At 41.7% G+C, this 13,511-nt stretch overlaps 1 protein-coding gene and 2 non-coding genes across 5 annotated transcripts in view; all 3 read right to left on the minus strand.

The window, feature by feature from the left end:
* The window catches only part of SLC36A1 (solute carrier family 36 member 1), a 43,731-nt gene that overhangs the window by 11,234 nt on the left and 18,986 nt on the right, over positions 1-13,511 (minus strand). For 2 of the 3 annotated variants that reach the window (XM_054568149.1, XM_054568148.1), the window contains 4 exons: positions 12,893-13,111; positions 8,443-8,541; positions 5,545-5,711; positions 1,978-2,147 (listed from right to left, as the gene is read on the minus strand). In XM_054568149.1, the coding sequence (XP_054424124.1) occupies positions 1,978-2,147; positions 5,545-5,711; positions 8,443-8,541; positions 12,893-13,111 (655 nt within the window). Of the gene's footprint in view, positions 1-1,763; positions 1,832-1,977; positions 2,148-5,544; positions 5,712-8,442; positions 8,542-12,892; positions 13,112-13,511 lie in introns of those variants that run through there. The other variant, XM_054568150.1, reaches the window with a different exon arrangement.
* On the minus strand, positions 8,042-8,169 carry LOC129066810 (small nucleolar RNA SNORA11). Its single transcript, XR_008528743.1, has one exon. It is a non-coding gene; the product is annotated as a small nucleolar RNA SNORA11 (small nucleolar RNA).
* Positions 12,014-12,119, minus strand: LOC129066785 (U6 spliceosomal RNA). The gene has a single exon (XR_008528724.1). It is a non-coding gene; the product is annotated as a U6 spliceosomal RNA (small nuclear RNA).

A 13,511-nucleotide genomic window follows, 5' to 3' on the forward strand; every position in this document is an offset into this window, starting at 1 on the left:
GTTTTTCTAGAGGGACCACTTTGAAAGAAAGCCAATTACGTGAACTATTCCCACCTTTTCTCCCACCTTTTAGATCCCAGAACTGGGGTCCTGAGAATTGGGGTTATTGACCTTATAAACACCTGCATGTGAAACCCATCTCCTCAATACTTAGAGCTAATCGATCCACATATGAAACATACATATCTGAATCAAAGCATCCATGGTTTATGGCAAAAGACAGGGTAATATCTAGACTCCAAGCATCCTATCAGCACGCATCAAAGCAATTTACTGGAAAAGCAAGGTGTATCACCTTCTTTTCTTTGTAGTAGCTCTGAGCCAGCAGATACCTGTATGCTGCCCTGGATTAGCTGCTGAATGTGCTGTTTCTATAGGCTGGACTAGAAAAATAAAAGCTACAAGGTGAAGTCAGATTCTTCATTGCCATCAGCTCTCTGGGCCTGGAAAAATCAAAATGTCCACCCTCTGCCCAGCTCCCACCCAACCCCAACCAGATATAAATTCTCAGGAGGAGTGCTGCTCAAGGTCAAATCAGAAAGTCATGGAAAAGCCTTAAGTTTCTTACCTCAATGCATTCTTTCCACACAGATATCCAGGATGATAAGCTTCCACTCACTATCCTTCAAGTAACATAAAAAAGAACTGCAAGTGCCTTGAGGAGGTCCATTCTGTTAGAAGCACCAGTTTGTTCCCTTGAGGAGGTCCGTTCCAGGACTCGCACAAGACTATTTTCTTGAAGATGTATAGTCTCAGATAAGTCCTAGTCTGTTCCCTTGACAAGGTCCATTCTAGGATAGGTACTAGTATCTTCCCTTAAGGAGATCCATACTGGTATAGGCAATAGGCTATTCCCCTGAGGAGTCTATTCTGGGACAGACACTAGTCTGTTCTCTATATTTTGCTTGGGTGGTTGAAAAGAATGAATGGATAGTCTCTTGCCTGCCCTTCTTTGGCTAACAGGCAATCAATAAAATCATTTATGATTTCCCATACTGTGAGGGAAAGCCAGACAACATTTACATGTTTCTCCCTAAACACTCAATCCTGGTTCAATAAAAATTATAGAGACCTATATTTATTCCAAAGCCAAGATGAATAATAAGAAAATCTCTGGGGAAATTTAAATGTGCTAAGCAAGACATATTGTCCCAAAAGAATAAAAATTTTAAGAATAAAATAAAAAGCCAAATACAGCCTAAAGAAAAATATATGATTCAAGCATTTCAAGTTGGAAAGCAATTACAAATATCCCAGTAATTTAAATTAGATAGCATAGATCAAGTCATTTGGAGTTCTCTATTGTATCAACTCACATAATTTGAAAAAAAGAAAAGGACTAATTTTTGTCTTAAATATATAGTTGTTCCAACCATGAGCAAATAGGGTGATATCTTGTCTCTTAATTCACACCCCTGGGTGTGTAGTCCAGGGAAGAGGAATAAAACACAAAGTGGTAAATCAAACACCTGGTTAACTGATAGAAAAAATAGCTAAGAAACACATTTATGTAGACCAGCATCCCAAAATGTCCAGAAGAGTATCTGTAGCCTGAAATGAAATCTAAGGAACAGACTGTTACACTGCAACATCAACTACCTGAAAAAACATGTACTCACTATCAAAGTAACCTGTACTCATTACAAATACAGTTAAATGGCTCTCCTTTAGGCTTTTACCGTATTTTATATGGAATAGTAATTTTACCTCTATAACTTTTGACTACCTCTGTAGCATTTCATACCATGCTGATAAATAACAGTCCCCATTTCCATGTCCTAGAGAGCACATACGTCATCAATTCACCTCACCATCAGGACACACGTCAGCTCTGAAACAGAGAGAGCATGGCAAGCTTCCTGTTTACCCAGCAAAGGTCAATTTCACTCCAACACAAGCTCTCCTTCATGGAAAGCCCTAGAGGCTGGGTGCCCTTTGGAAATAAACAAACAAGGCAATTCTCTTGTGTCTACTCACAAGTCAGGCAGACCAGCATGGTGCGCACGAACAGGTCCACTACCAGCTCCCAATGCTCAGGTATGCGGGACACAAAGAAGGGGATGATGATCTCCGCTGGGACATAAAACTGGATGGCGTAGGTAAAGAAGATGCCAATGGAGTACAGCAGCTTCACTGACTGGTACAGCCTGCAGAGAGAACCCAGATATATTTCAAAGCTGGCTCCACACGCTCATATACTAGCAGGGATAGTGTAAAATGGTCCCACTGCGATTTGGCCACATTTCTCCAAGTTACAAGTGCACATGTCCTTTGGACCCAGCAATTTCATGTATAGCAATTTGTCTTGTAGATATATTTGCATATGTGCACAAAAACTTATACTCAAAATATGTCATCACAGCATTATTTTAAGTGCAAAAAACTGAAAACAGTTTAAATGCTCATCAGTAGAGAACTGGTGAAGTAAATCATGATGTCCCCATATAGCAGTTAAAAAGTGTGAGGCAGAGCTCTAAGTGTTGACATGGAATTAGATGTATGATGTACTACTAAGTGAAAAAACCATGAAGCAGTACAGTCTCTACAGCGTGCTACAATTTGTTTAAAAAAGGGGAAAATCATTCTCCCTCACATACATATATATGTGACATTCTTACAAACACAAAACATCTCCAGAAAGAAAAACAAGACACTGGTTAATATGGTTGCCTCTAAATGGAAAATTGTAGAACTGGGGACTAGAGGAGGTGAGTGGAAACTTAACATTTTCTGTACATTCTCTGAACATTTGAAGTCTTTACCAGGGACGTATATCCTTTCAAACACAAAAAAAATTAAAATGTACCAAGCCTGTTTATATGTATCTTCCCCATCCAATTCACAGCTCCCTAGAATCAGATGGTGACCACACAGAACCAAGAGGCACACGCAGAATCCATATTCCACCCACTACAGCCATCTTCCTGCCACTGCTTCATGTGTAGCTTCTCAGGATAACCACTATCTCACCATGAGATGCCTCTATCTAGCCCATCCTTTTTTCCTACTCTGCATAGGCCTAAGACTATGCAGAGTAGGAAAAAAAGTCTTGTAAGTCTTATAATGACCTTACATGATCATTAAAAAGAAGACTACGCTACCCCTCAGCAAAACTCCACATCAAACAAGACCCTAATGTGTTAAGCTGCAAGAAACATTGGCCTCCCTCCCTTGTTGGAAATCTATTTTAAAGTGGTGATTTCATTGTTTATAATGTGCACTAAATTTCTCTGTGGTTGAGCTTAATATCTAGAAAATGTTCTTATGCTAGAAGCAGGAGAACACCCTGGGAGAGACTGAGTTTGACAAAAGGTCTTACTTGCTCCAAGAATAGATGATAAAATCTCTTTGTAAAAATCAGCTGGTGCCTCTATAATTACACTCAGTGCAGCACCAAAGCCTGCTGGAGTGCAGGAAAGCCTGGAATCAAGACAGTCACCTGCAGGGATGGCCAAATAAATTGTACCCAAATGGAAGCAGAAAGATTAGAATAGCCGGGTTTGAAATATCAGAGGAAAGAAGACAGATGCTCATTTATGTCATTAGATTACGTGGGCTGCTTTTGCTGCTCCTGATCCATTTATCTCATTATACCAAGCTACCATCTGATTCTTGATAAGGCAAGAACATTTGGAAATTTAAAAGCAGACATCAGGAGAAAGAGAAAGAATTTCTAAAAACAATGACCCATTTCAGGGATACCACTTGGCTGGCCATACAAGAAACTTAGTCCCCAGACCCCTGCTGAGTAGGGTGTCCTTTGCTAAACACTGACAACACTAGTGACAACAACCAGGCCAGCCCGAAAGGTTATTCTGATCCCCAGGGCACTCAGCAAGCGTCTCAGTGTCTGCTCACAACTGCTTTCCACATTGAAATTTTAATCTTCAAAACAGAACTGTTGCTTAGAACACACCCTGTGACGTCTATATTTTTGGGAAGCACTTCAATATGTATGTGTTTCCTCACAGTACAGCAACCAAGAGTTAAGGAAATTGAGATACAGACAGGCTCCCAACAACCTATGGTCCATGGTGAGAGGCCTCCATGTGCAAGTCAAGTCAGTGACTGCACGGGAGAGGCATGGCAGAGGCTGGGAACTAAGCAAATGTGCCCTCTGTGCTCCTCCCCCAGCACCCTCCCCCCGACCCCCGCCATCTATATGGAATGGTTTTAAGGTAAATGGACTAGATACTTGGTCCTCCTTGGCTCAGATTTCCAGAGATAAATGGTATATGCATCAGATGATCAACCAATCGATTCAGGATGTATCTCCATAGGAATTGCTCATCCAAACAAAGAGTAAAGCTCAGAGCAGCATCCTACTTCTCCATCACACCAAGATACTGTTACAAAGATGTTTCTCACACATATATCACTTCACCTTCATAACAATCCTGGCAGGAAGTAATGACTATTCCTCATTCTCAAGAGGGAACTGAGGCAGCGAGAAGCTGTGATTTGTCCAAGGCCACAGAGCTAGAACATGGCAGGTCACCTCTGTCCTATGAGCCCCAATTGCTTCCTAATAACATCTCATTTAGAAAATGCCTCAGTCTCAGTGTCTATTCCTCCTTTTTGTTCAAAAATCATTCACTTGGTGATAATCATGCACCAGGTGCTGGGATAAAATGGAAACGGGATGGTTGCTGCCTCACAGAGCTTATAGTTTAGGGAGATCACAATGCAGGTACATGAACAATTTACAACACAATGGAATAAAAATTGGGATAGGATTCTAAGGGGACCCTGTGGGAGCAGAGAGAAGGGGCATCTGACTGAGACTTGAAGTTGCAGTCAGTGAGACATCAGAGTTTCACAAAAAAACATGACTCTTAGACCAAGTCCCCCTCACAGAGTGGAAATTAGGATGGAGCCGGAAGGGCCCTGATGGGCACCTTCAGGAGGGCAAGGGAAGCCTCTGAGGAGTTCTCAGCAAGGGAAAGCAAGATTGGACTGAGCGTTAGGCAGCTGACCCGGGTAACACATGGGAGCCCAGATCTGGAGAGAGATTAAGACTCGGGCAGGGACATAGGTCAAAAGGATTGGCAGGAAGCCACAGAGGGATGGTGCTGGCCTCGGGGTGGTGGCATCGGTGGCCTAGAGTAAAGCGGGCAGACTTAAGAGATCAGAAGGAGAAAGAATCTACATTCTGACCTATTAATTTAAAAAAATACAAAACAAACGAACTGGCAGAATAGAAACAGACTCAGATGCAGAAAGCATTTTGACAGTTGCCAGAGGGGAGTGGGGCTGGGGGGCGGGTGGCGGGGAGGAGGACTGCGAAGCGCAGGCTGGTTGTTGCAGAGTGGTCACGGGGATGTGGAGTGCAGAGTGCAGAATGCAACCAACAGTGTGCTCTATCGCATGGTGGCGGATGGGGGCGGGATGTACTAGGATGATCACTTAATAAGTTATGTAGTGTCTAGTCACTGGGGCATACGCCTGAAGCTAGTATAATACTGTATGTCAACTGTAATTGAAAAATAAGAAATGGATTAAAAAATATTTAGTGCTCTCACGCTTCCATCCTCCCCCACATACCAGCAGTTGGGCAGGTTGAGTGTTATACTGCCTTGGATGTTAGCTCCAAATTGCAGGTACCCCAGACACCCCAGGCTGATGTAGAGGGCAGTGACAATGGCCATTCCCACATACAGGATGACTGGAAATTTCCGGGGATCCTTCATTTTGTTTTCAAGGGGCAGAACCTATGAGAATAGTGAAAGAGAAGAGAAAGCACAGGAAAAAAACAACATTAACGGTCAAGAAAAAAAATTTCATATTCTCAGAAAATAGTAGTTTATCCTTAGAATTCCTCAAAAGCACATCCATCCTTCATTAGACAAATAAATGCGAGTCGTTCCCTCAGGAGTTTTCCCACGGAGGCAGCGACCTCAAGCCCACTGTCTCGGTTGGGCAGTCCTGAGGCGTCAGTGTGGGCAGGGCTGGGACCCGGGGCTTCTGGTCCGGGCTAGCCCTCTGCTTCCTGCTATGGGATCCCTGCAGGCTGGGAGTTCTCTTTGTGCCTTGAATGCAGCCACGTTGCAACCAGAAGGCCCTTTTGCATCACACCCACCTGGAACAAATGCTGGTGGTGGCACAGGCCAGCCATATCTCACCTGAGAGCACAGCTTTGCTAACCTGTCCAAATACAAAACAAACGTCAGGAAAAACTGCCATCCTAGTCCACCAATACTGTTTCCTTACCTCAAAGAGGGTGGGCACCAGCAGTGACAAATTAAACCTCTAAGTTGGAGAAACTGAGGTGCTGGGGGTGGCATGACTTAATAGAAGATCCTGGATATTCAGGATCTTGGATATATCACAAAACCCAGTTTCCAGACTCCTGTTTCAAACCATTCACCATTCCTGCCACAGCAGAGGACATTCTTTAACTTTCACTAAAGCAAAGATTAGGAAGATTGGTTCACAGCAGGGAACACAGCAGGTACGTGACAGTCTTCACAATCTGCCATCAACTGCTTCCGCCATGAAGGACAGGGAAAAGCAACACAGGGAAATACACTTGCATTATGCTCATCTGCCTTGAGTGCCTGCAGCCATGAGGCAGAGCAGGTCTGTGCCGGACACACCCCAGCAGACACCATGAGCCAAAGCCCAGTGCTCTGAGGGGCACCTCAGCTCTGCAATTCCAACTAGCCTTCAGCAAGCTCCATCCCACCAGCTCAAGGCTTTCAAGCTACAGTTGATCCACATCCAGTTAGAGTCTATTTCTAAGCTTTCCTTCGGTGTCCTCCTGCGGAGAATTTAAAGAGACAGATGGCAGGGAGCCCCTCTCCACCATGTCCCTCTTGCCCTGGGCCCGCAGGGCAAACACAGAGAGAGCACAGTGCACAGTGAGCAGTGGCACTATACTCAGATGTGCTCAACAGCCCCCAAATCCAAACTAAGTCAAAGCAGCAGTGTCCTCTCTGTTGTAGAAATAGAAAACACAGTATCTTGAAGTAACACATGATGATGATTACAGAATGACTCCATATTCAAGGCTTGGCTAATGAAATGAAGCAAAGAACAACTTCTGCACTGTGCTACTAAGGAAAACTGATAAACTCAGTACAATGCCAGGATCTCCAAGGCATCTTTCCACAATTATTCAATCTCTTCTTGCCAGTCCTGAGTACTTGGGACCTCTTTCTCACTGCTGCAATATGGACCCATTTCAGGCCTCTGCCCTAGCAGCAGGGAAACCACTGGTGTTTGTAGATTAAGGTGAGACATTCTTCCTGGGTGATGAGAAGTCCCAAGAAGGAACACAAGGAAAGGTTTAAAACCTCAGGATGGCAACCTACACACTATCACTCAGAAAGCCTCCCCCATCATGTTAAAGCCTTAACATAGTCCATCAACATAGAGGGACAATTTGTCTCTGTTTGGACAAAAATGTGTTAGATTTCTAGGTTTTCCTAAAAGCATATATAACATGACAGGGAAATCAAACGTGGAGAAAATAAAACACCATGAGAGGAAAAGTGTCTTCTCATTTCCTAAGCCCTTGGCCAGCAGAACTAATACTTTTTTTCAGAGAAGAATTCTGTACCTTTATTATGAAAAATTTTTATATAAATAAAAATCAAATTAGGTAAAACTGAGTGGCAGATTCCTCACTTCAGGAGAAAAATGTAATGAAATCACAGCAATGATGGGGAGAGCTGAGCTAGGAGTGAAGGCTATCATTCACACAAAGAAAATATGGTACATAAATGATTCAGGGCAGAAAAATTATTCACATGTTTATTGATTTAATAATAAAGTCAATAGTATTATTAAAAATTATTTAATGCGCATTGTATGTCAGAAACTGTGCAAGGACCCAACCTCTCTGAGCCTTCACTGTTTGCTTCTGAAAAGTGATTTTAATGGTTAGTGATTGTTAGGGTTAGGTGAGATGTGTGTAAAGTGCCTTGCACAGTTTCTGACATACAATGCGCAAGGCCACACAGCTACTCTTCGGCAGGAGGACTCACCCAGATCTGACTCTAGACCCTGCATTCCTTCCCCCACCCCGCCCCGGGGAAACATGTGTAGGGCACCTGTTCATAGAAGGGGCATGGGCTCTGTGCCCCCGGGACAATGGCCCCACATTCCTGTTGGGTGTGTTGTAAACGGGGGGCCATTTCTTCGGGCTCCCTGCTCTGAGCACACCCCCTAGACCCTTCATTCTTAATTGCCATGTACTATTGCTTGCACATACAGGAGATGGGTGAGCAAAAGAACTGGTTTGGAGGTAAACATTCTCAAATTACATATAATTTATTTTGAAAAGCTGGAGCTGGGGAACTTCTACGGGATCCCTGAAAGGCTATTCACTGACTGGCCATTAAGTCTCAGAAGATCATTTCCAATAGCATTCCCACAGCATTCCTTAACGCAGACCTCAAGGACACCAAGGACACCCTAGGATCATCACACAACTCTTACCATCCCAATGCCTTCAAATGCAAAGATGGCTGTGCCGAAGAACAGAGGGTAGGTCTTCCAGGGTGCCACCAAGGGGAGGCGGCTTGGGTCTGGGATCCCCTGAGGGAGATAAAATAAAACAAAGCAAAGGCTATACATAAAGAGCTTCAAGATTTGAATACAAACATCAACCTAAATCCTAGAGTCTCTAAAGAGAGAAAGTCTGAAACCTGACAGATGATTGGGAGACATTTAGCCTGTGCATATTTTTCCCTGCAGGCTGAGAAAGCCCCACTTGCTTTGGGAAAAGACTATCCCAATGTACCATAAAAACTCAAATGGTGAAGCCTGCATAAAAATAGTCACATTCGTTCCCTCGGTAATCCCATCCCTAGAAATTTAATCCAAGTAGGAAAAAAATCAAAATATAGAAGTTAATATTAGTAACTAAAAACCACCTAAATGTTCCCAATAAGGAACATTTGAGAACATTTAGTTTACTCACATCAACTATACCACAGGATATCATGAACTATTTAAAAAGTAAAAACTACGATAACTAAGTAGCACATGAAAAACTGCTTATGAAACATTGGGAAAAAAAAACCCTTAAATTTACACAGTCAGTATGATATAGTACATAAACACTCCACAGGACAAAGCTGGAAGGGAAGATGGTAAATTTTTAGATGAGCTCTTTTTCCTTTTTTCTCTACTTTCCTTAAAAAAAATTCTTATGAATAAGTTTGAGTACTTGAGAAATATTGACAGGCACATGACAGTAGTATTGAAATATTTGAGGGAAAAATAGCAAAAAGAGCAATTTAAAAATACAGGCAAATAAAAACCAAGGCAATTGTCAACTGCAAGTACAAGGTAAGGATGTACAATCAAGGAGGGGCAGGCACAGAACCCTACCTGCTCACCACTGGACAGCAGTACCCAGGACTAGAGCGCATCGAAGGAGCAGGACATGGAATGGGGCAGAAGCTGCCAACCTTTTAGAATTTGGCTTTTTAAACCATGTGTGTACATTGCTTAGGTTAAAATAAAAATTGACTTTACAACGGCCTTTTACAATGTTTTAAAATTGATTTAACTACAGAGGCAAATTAATTAGATCAGTATGGGGCATGTCCTAACAGTGTGACAGAATAATATCAGTGAGCAAAAGAAAATCTAGGATTAATCTCAGTAATAGAGGCTTCTCTGTGAAAGGTTTCAAAGTAATTACATGACAGTCTCCCTGAAACATAAAGAATTTCAAAAATACTTTTTTCTGAGCTGCTGCTAAGAAATCAGTTGGATCTCTTTACAAGAAGCATTTTAGTAACTGGAATGAAGTCAGATAATAAATATTGTTGCTCTAATGAGACAGGAGAGTGAGAGTACCCTGTAATTAGTCCTGAGTCACAAGTTCCTGGAAACAGGAGCCATCTGCTGATTAGGGGATGACTACTGCTCAGGTTCGTACATCAGAACAGACTGACGTATCAGAGAGGGAATATCAGAATACATGTCTGGGGATTTGACGCGGATGAGATCAACAGAAGGAATTTAAAATTCTACATACTTAATCATTGCTATTGACTTTATCACCCAACCAACTAAATGAAAAAAGTTTAATATGCAAAGAAACATACAAATTAAAATCAGCTCACTATCAACATGTTATCTCCTCAATTCTACACTACTTTTAATTATAATAACAGCCTTTTGAGGAAATGCTGTTAAATGTATATAAGGATTGAAAGATGTACTCCACTTTTGGAAACACTGTGAAAAAAATGCATCTCAGAACTAAGGATATGCAGTGATGAAAACATTTATTGGGATTCTCCTCTGGGCAAGGCATTCTGCTCAGAACTGTGCTGCCACCCATTTGTTCCAAGAAACCTGCTCATGTGGAAGACCTCGGTCAGTTTCTATGATGGTGTATGTGTGAAGAGCAAGAGCGCCAATCACATACATGCTCAGAATTAGGTAAAAATTCAGGAACATAAACCAGCAGTGGAATCCTCATGGTAAACAGAGCAAAATGCAAAGAAAGGGCAGTAGCAACAGCAGCAGTGGCAACAAAAATGACCTAGAGGGAACATCTTTAGGTACGTGCCACGTCACACTGAAGCTGCTCAACACACCTGAACCAGCATTCTCCCATGTGGCACCCAGAGCAGGTAGTACTACTTGTTCACAACACACTCCTGGCTGAGCCCACTGGCAGGCTCAGGATTGCTCTCAAGGAGTCCGGAGGATTGCCTCACCCAAAAGGGCAGGTTGTACTGTGCATAGACAATGCTCTGGACAGACACTACCTTCACCTGAGACCAGGACGCTATCACAACCCACATTCCCATCCCAGCCTTCTGTTCATAGCAACGACCACAGTCCAGCTCCTGCACTGGTTCATAATTAAACGTGATATGTGTGTGTCACTCACCTTATCTTGAATGTCCACTGCAGTGGTTCCTAGGCACTGACTGAGATCTCTAATTACAAAGTTAAATCAAGAATTTATTTACCCTTCTCTGTTTTAACTTAATTTGCCAGAACAGGGGGAAAAGACCCTCTGGAAATCATCCATTGTGCATTCACAGGCTCCTTTCAGTCTCATAGTAAAATGGGACATGGGAGCTGTTTATTTTATGTTTTAAACACTAATTCTGCAGAAGAGTCAGTATCTGCCACCCATCTGACTTACCACAACAAGGGAAAAACAGTAAATGCTCACTAACCACAATCTAAATTCACTGTCATTTCTTTAACACCGGAAGTTACTACTTTTTATGACCCACTGTTTACCTAGAAACCACATCAGTGGGTAACTGTGTGATAATGAGGTAAAGTTTACCTGTCGGACTGATCAAAATTAAAACGATTGACATATCCAGTGTTGGCTAGGATAGGAAACTTGTACTGTGGAAGGGGGGCTGTATGAAATTGGTAAATAGTTTTTGGAAAAAGTAACTTGATAATATAAAAATCCCAAAAGTGAAAAGTCTTCAGCAATTGTACCTCCAGATAAATATCTTGGAGGAGTATTTATACATGCCCACAAAAAGGAAGGCATAAGAAAATGCATAAGGCATAATACTGAAATAATACTAAAAATTATTAATGACGTGATAGTTCGTTAACTGGGGATTAGTTAAATAAACTGAGGCACATATATATTCTGTGAGATACTATATAGCAATTTAAACCAGGGATATCAAGATGGAAAGCTCTCTGAGGCATCATCGACGGAAAAGAGGTAGACAAAAACTACATATAATAATCTTTTTAATTATGTTAAAAAATAAAACAAAAATAAGTTTAAAAATAAAACAAAAATAGGTCTATTTTATAAAAAAAAACAAAAATAGGTTTAATGAACAAAAATAGGTTTATTTTATTTAAAAAAAAACTATTTTTGATTTATATACTTCTGTACATACTAACAGTATGTAATGCACTCATAGGACCTGGGAAGAGACAGACCAGTCACACCCAAGCGATGTCCAGATGGAGGAGGCGCAGGGTGTGGATACGGTGTTCAACAGGCACTGGTGCTGCCTGCACTTTATGCTATTATTTATTTATGTGAGAGAAAGAAAAATACGGAAGCTTCAAGAATTTGCATGTCATCCTTGCGCAGGGGCCACACTAAACTTCTCTGCATCGTTCCAGTTCAGTGAATGTGCTACCAAAGCGAGCACTGCCTGTATTTCAATGAGAATGTACTGATGAGTTATATAGTGAATTAAAATGAAATGCTTTTTTTAAAGCTATTTTTTTATTCTCCTGCTATCACTCTTTGCCTTCCCTCAAGTTTTGGCAAAATGCAATGTACTGCCCATAAACAGCCGCAGTGTTTAAGGGCACGCTCTTCTCAGCCCAACCTCCTGCTCATTTGTATAGAGACATCCTCGTGTACAGCACCACAGGCCTGCCCACATGGGCTGTGCGAGGGGGAACCATAAGTGGATTTATAATTTTGACAAATAAATATAAACCTGGAATTGTTTATATTTAAAATGGTTTATATTTAAAAGGAATTATTTTATCTAAATATAGGTTAGAAGACTTGGTTTTTATTTTTATCTTAACATTTTTCTCTATTTTCAAATCTTATAAAATGATCTATGTATTCACTATCTACTGGGGAAAATTTTCAATCAGTGATCTCAAGAGGAGTGACTCTGCTTCCCAGAGACATTTGCCAACTTCTGGAGACACTTTTATTGTCACAGCTGGGGAGGAGGGGTTGCTACTAGCACCTAGCAAGTAGAGAACAGGGAGGCTGCTAAATACCCCAGAGGCATGGGACAGCTCACCATGACAAAGAGTTAACTGGCCACAAATGTCAATAGTGCTGAAGTTGAGAACCCCTAAGGTAAATATTGAATATATCACGCATAAGTAACATATCCCTATTTATGGTCCACTTACTTGTTTTGTTTGTTTCTTTGATTATTTAATGGGCTCGTACCTGAACAATGAACTGGTAGATCATGACCAGGCTGACCAGCATGGTGACGTTGGCCAATAGGGAGAAGATGGACAGGACTCGAAGGTTCCTGATGAAAACCAGCAGCACCAGGAATGGCAGGAAGGTGAGCATGTAGAGTCTCGAGTCCATGGTGGGTGTCAGAATCACTGTCTCATTGTTGTGGCAGTTGTTGGTGGTTGCATTGGCCGCTTCTATCACCTAGAATGAGGGGAAGCCAAGAAACAGAAAAACCCTCTCAAATGACTAAGGCCAGTGAACCTCCCACTAGAAGGGGTTCCTGACTAAAGGTTCAGCGTGTGAAAACGGCGGTATAGAAGTCTGTAGTTGATGAAGTATCTTTTGAGATCTTTGTAATTATCATAGCAACACAATTATTTGAGCTGGGTTTAATCATATCTTACCCAAAGACAGGATGATGGACAAGACATTTGGAGTTTCTCAATGCCCTAGGTCTTCAGACGAAATCAAACAACAGACACTGTTCTATGTAAAGTCTTCTATGTAAAGAATCTTAATTAATTTCTTTTGTTGAACAAAACTGGTTTGGAAAAAAAGCCTTAACAGAAAGTCCACTTATTTCTTGCCATTCTCCCCCCGC

Source organism: Pteronotus mesoamericanus, unplaced genomic scaffold, assembly GCF_021234165.1.
Source record: "Pteronotus mesoamericanus isolate MK-2021 breed Mesoamerican mustached bat unplaced genomic scaffold, CSHL_Meso_final contig_2, whole genome shotgun sequence".
In the NCBI taxonomy this organism is placed as follows: domain Eukaryota; kingdom Metazoa; phylum Chordata; class Mammalia; order Chiroptera; family Mormoopidae; genus Pteronotus; species Pteronotus mesoamericanus.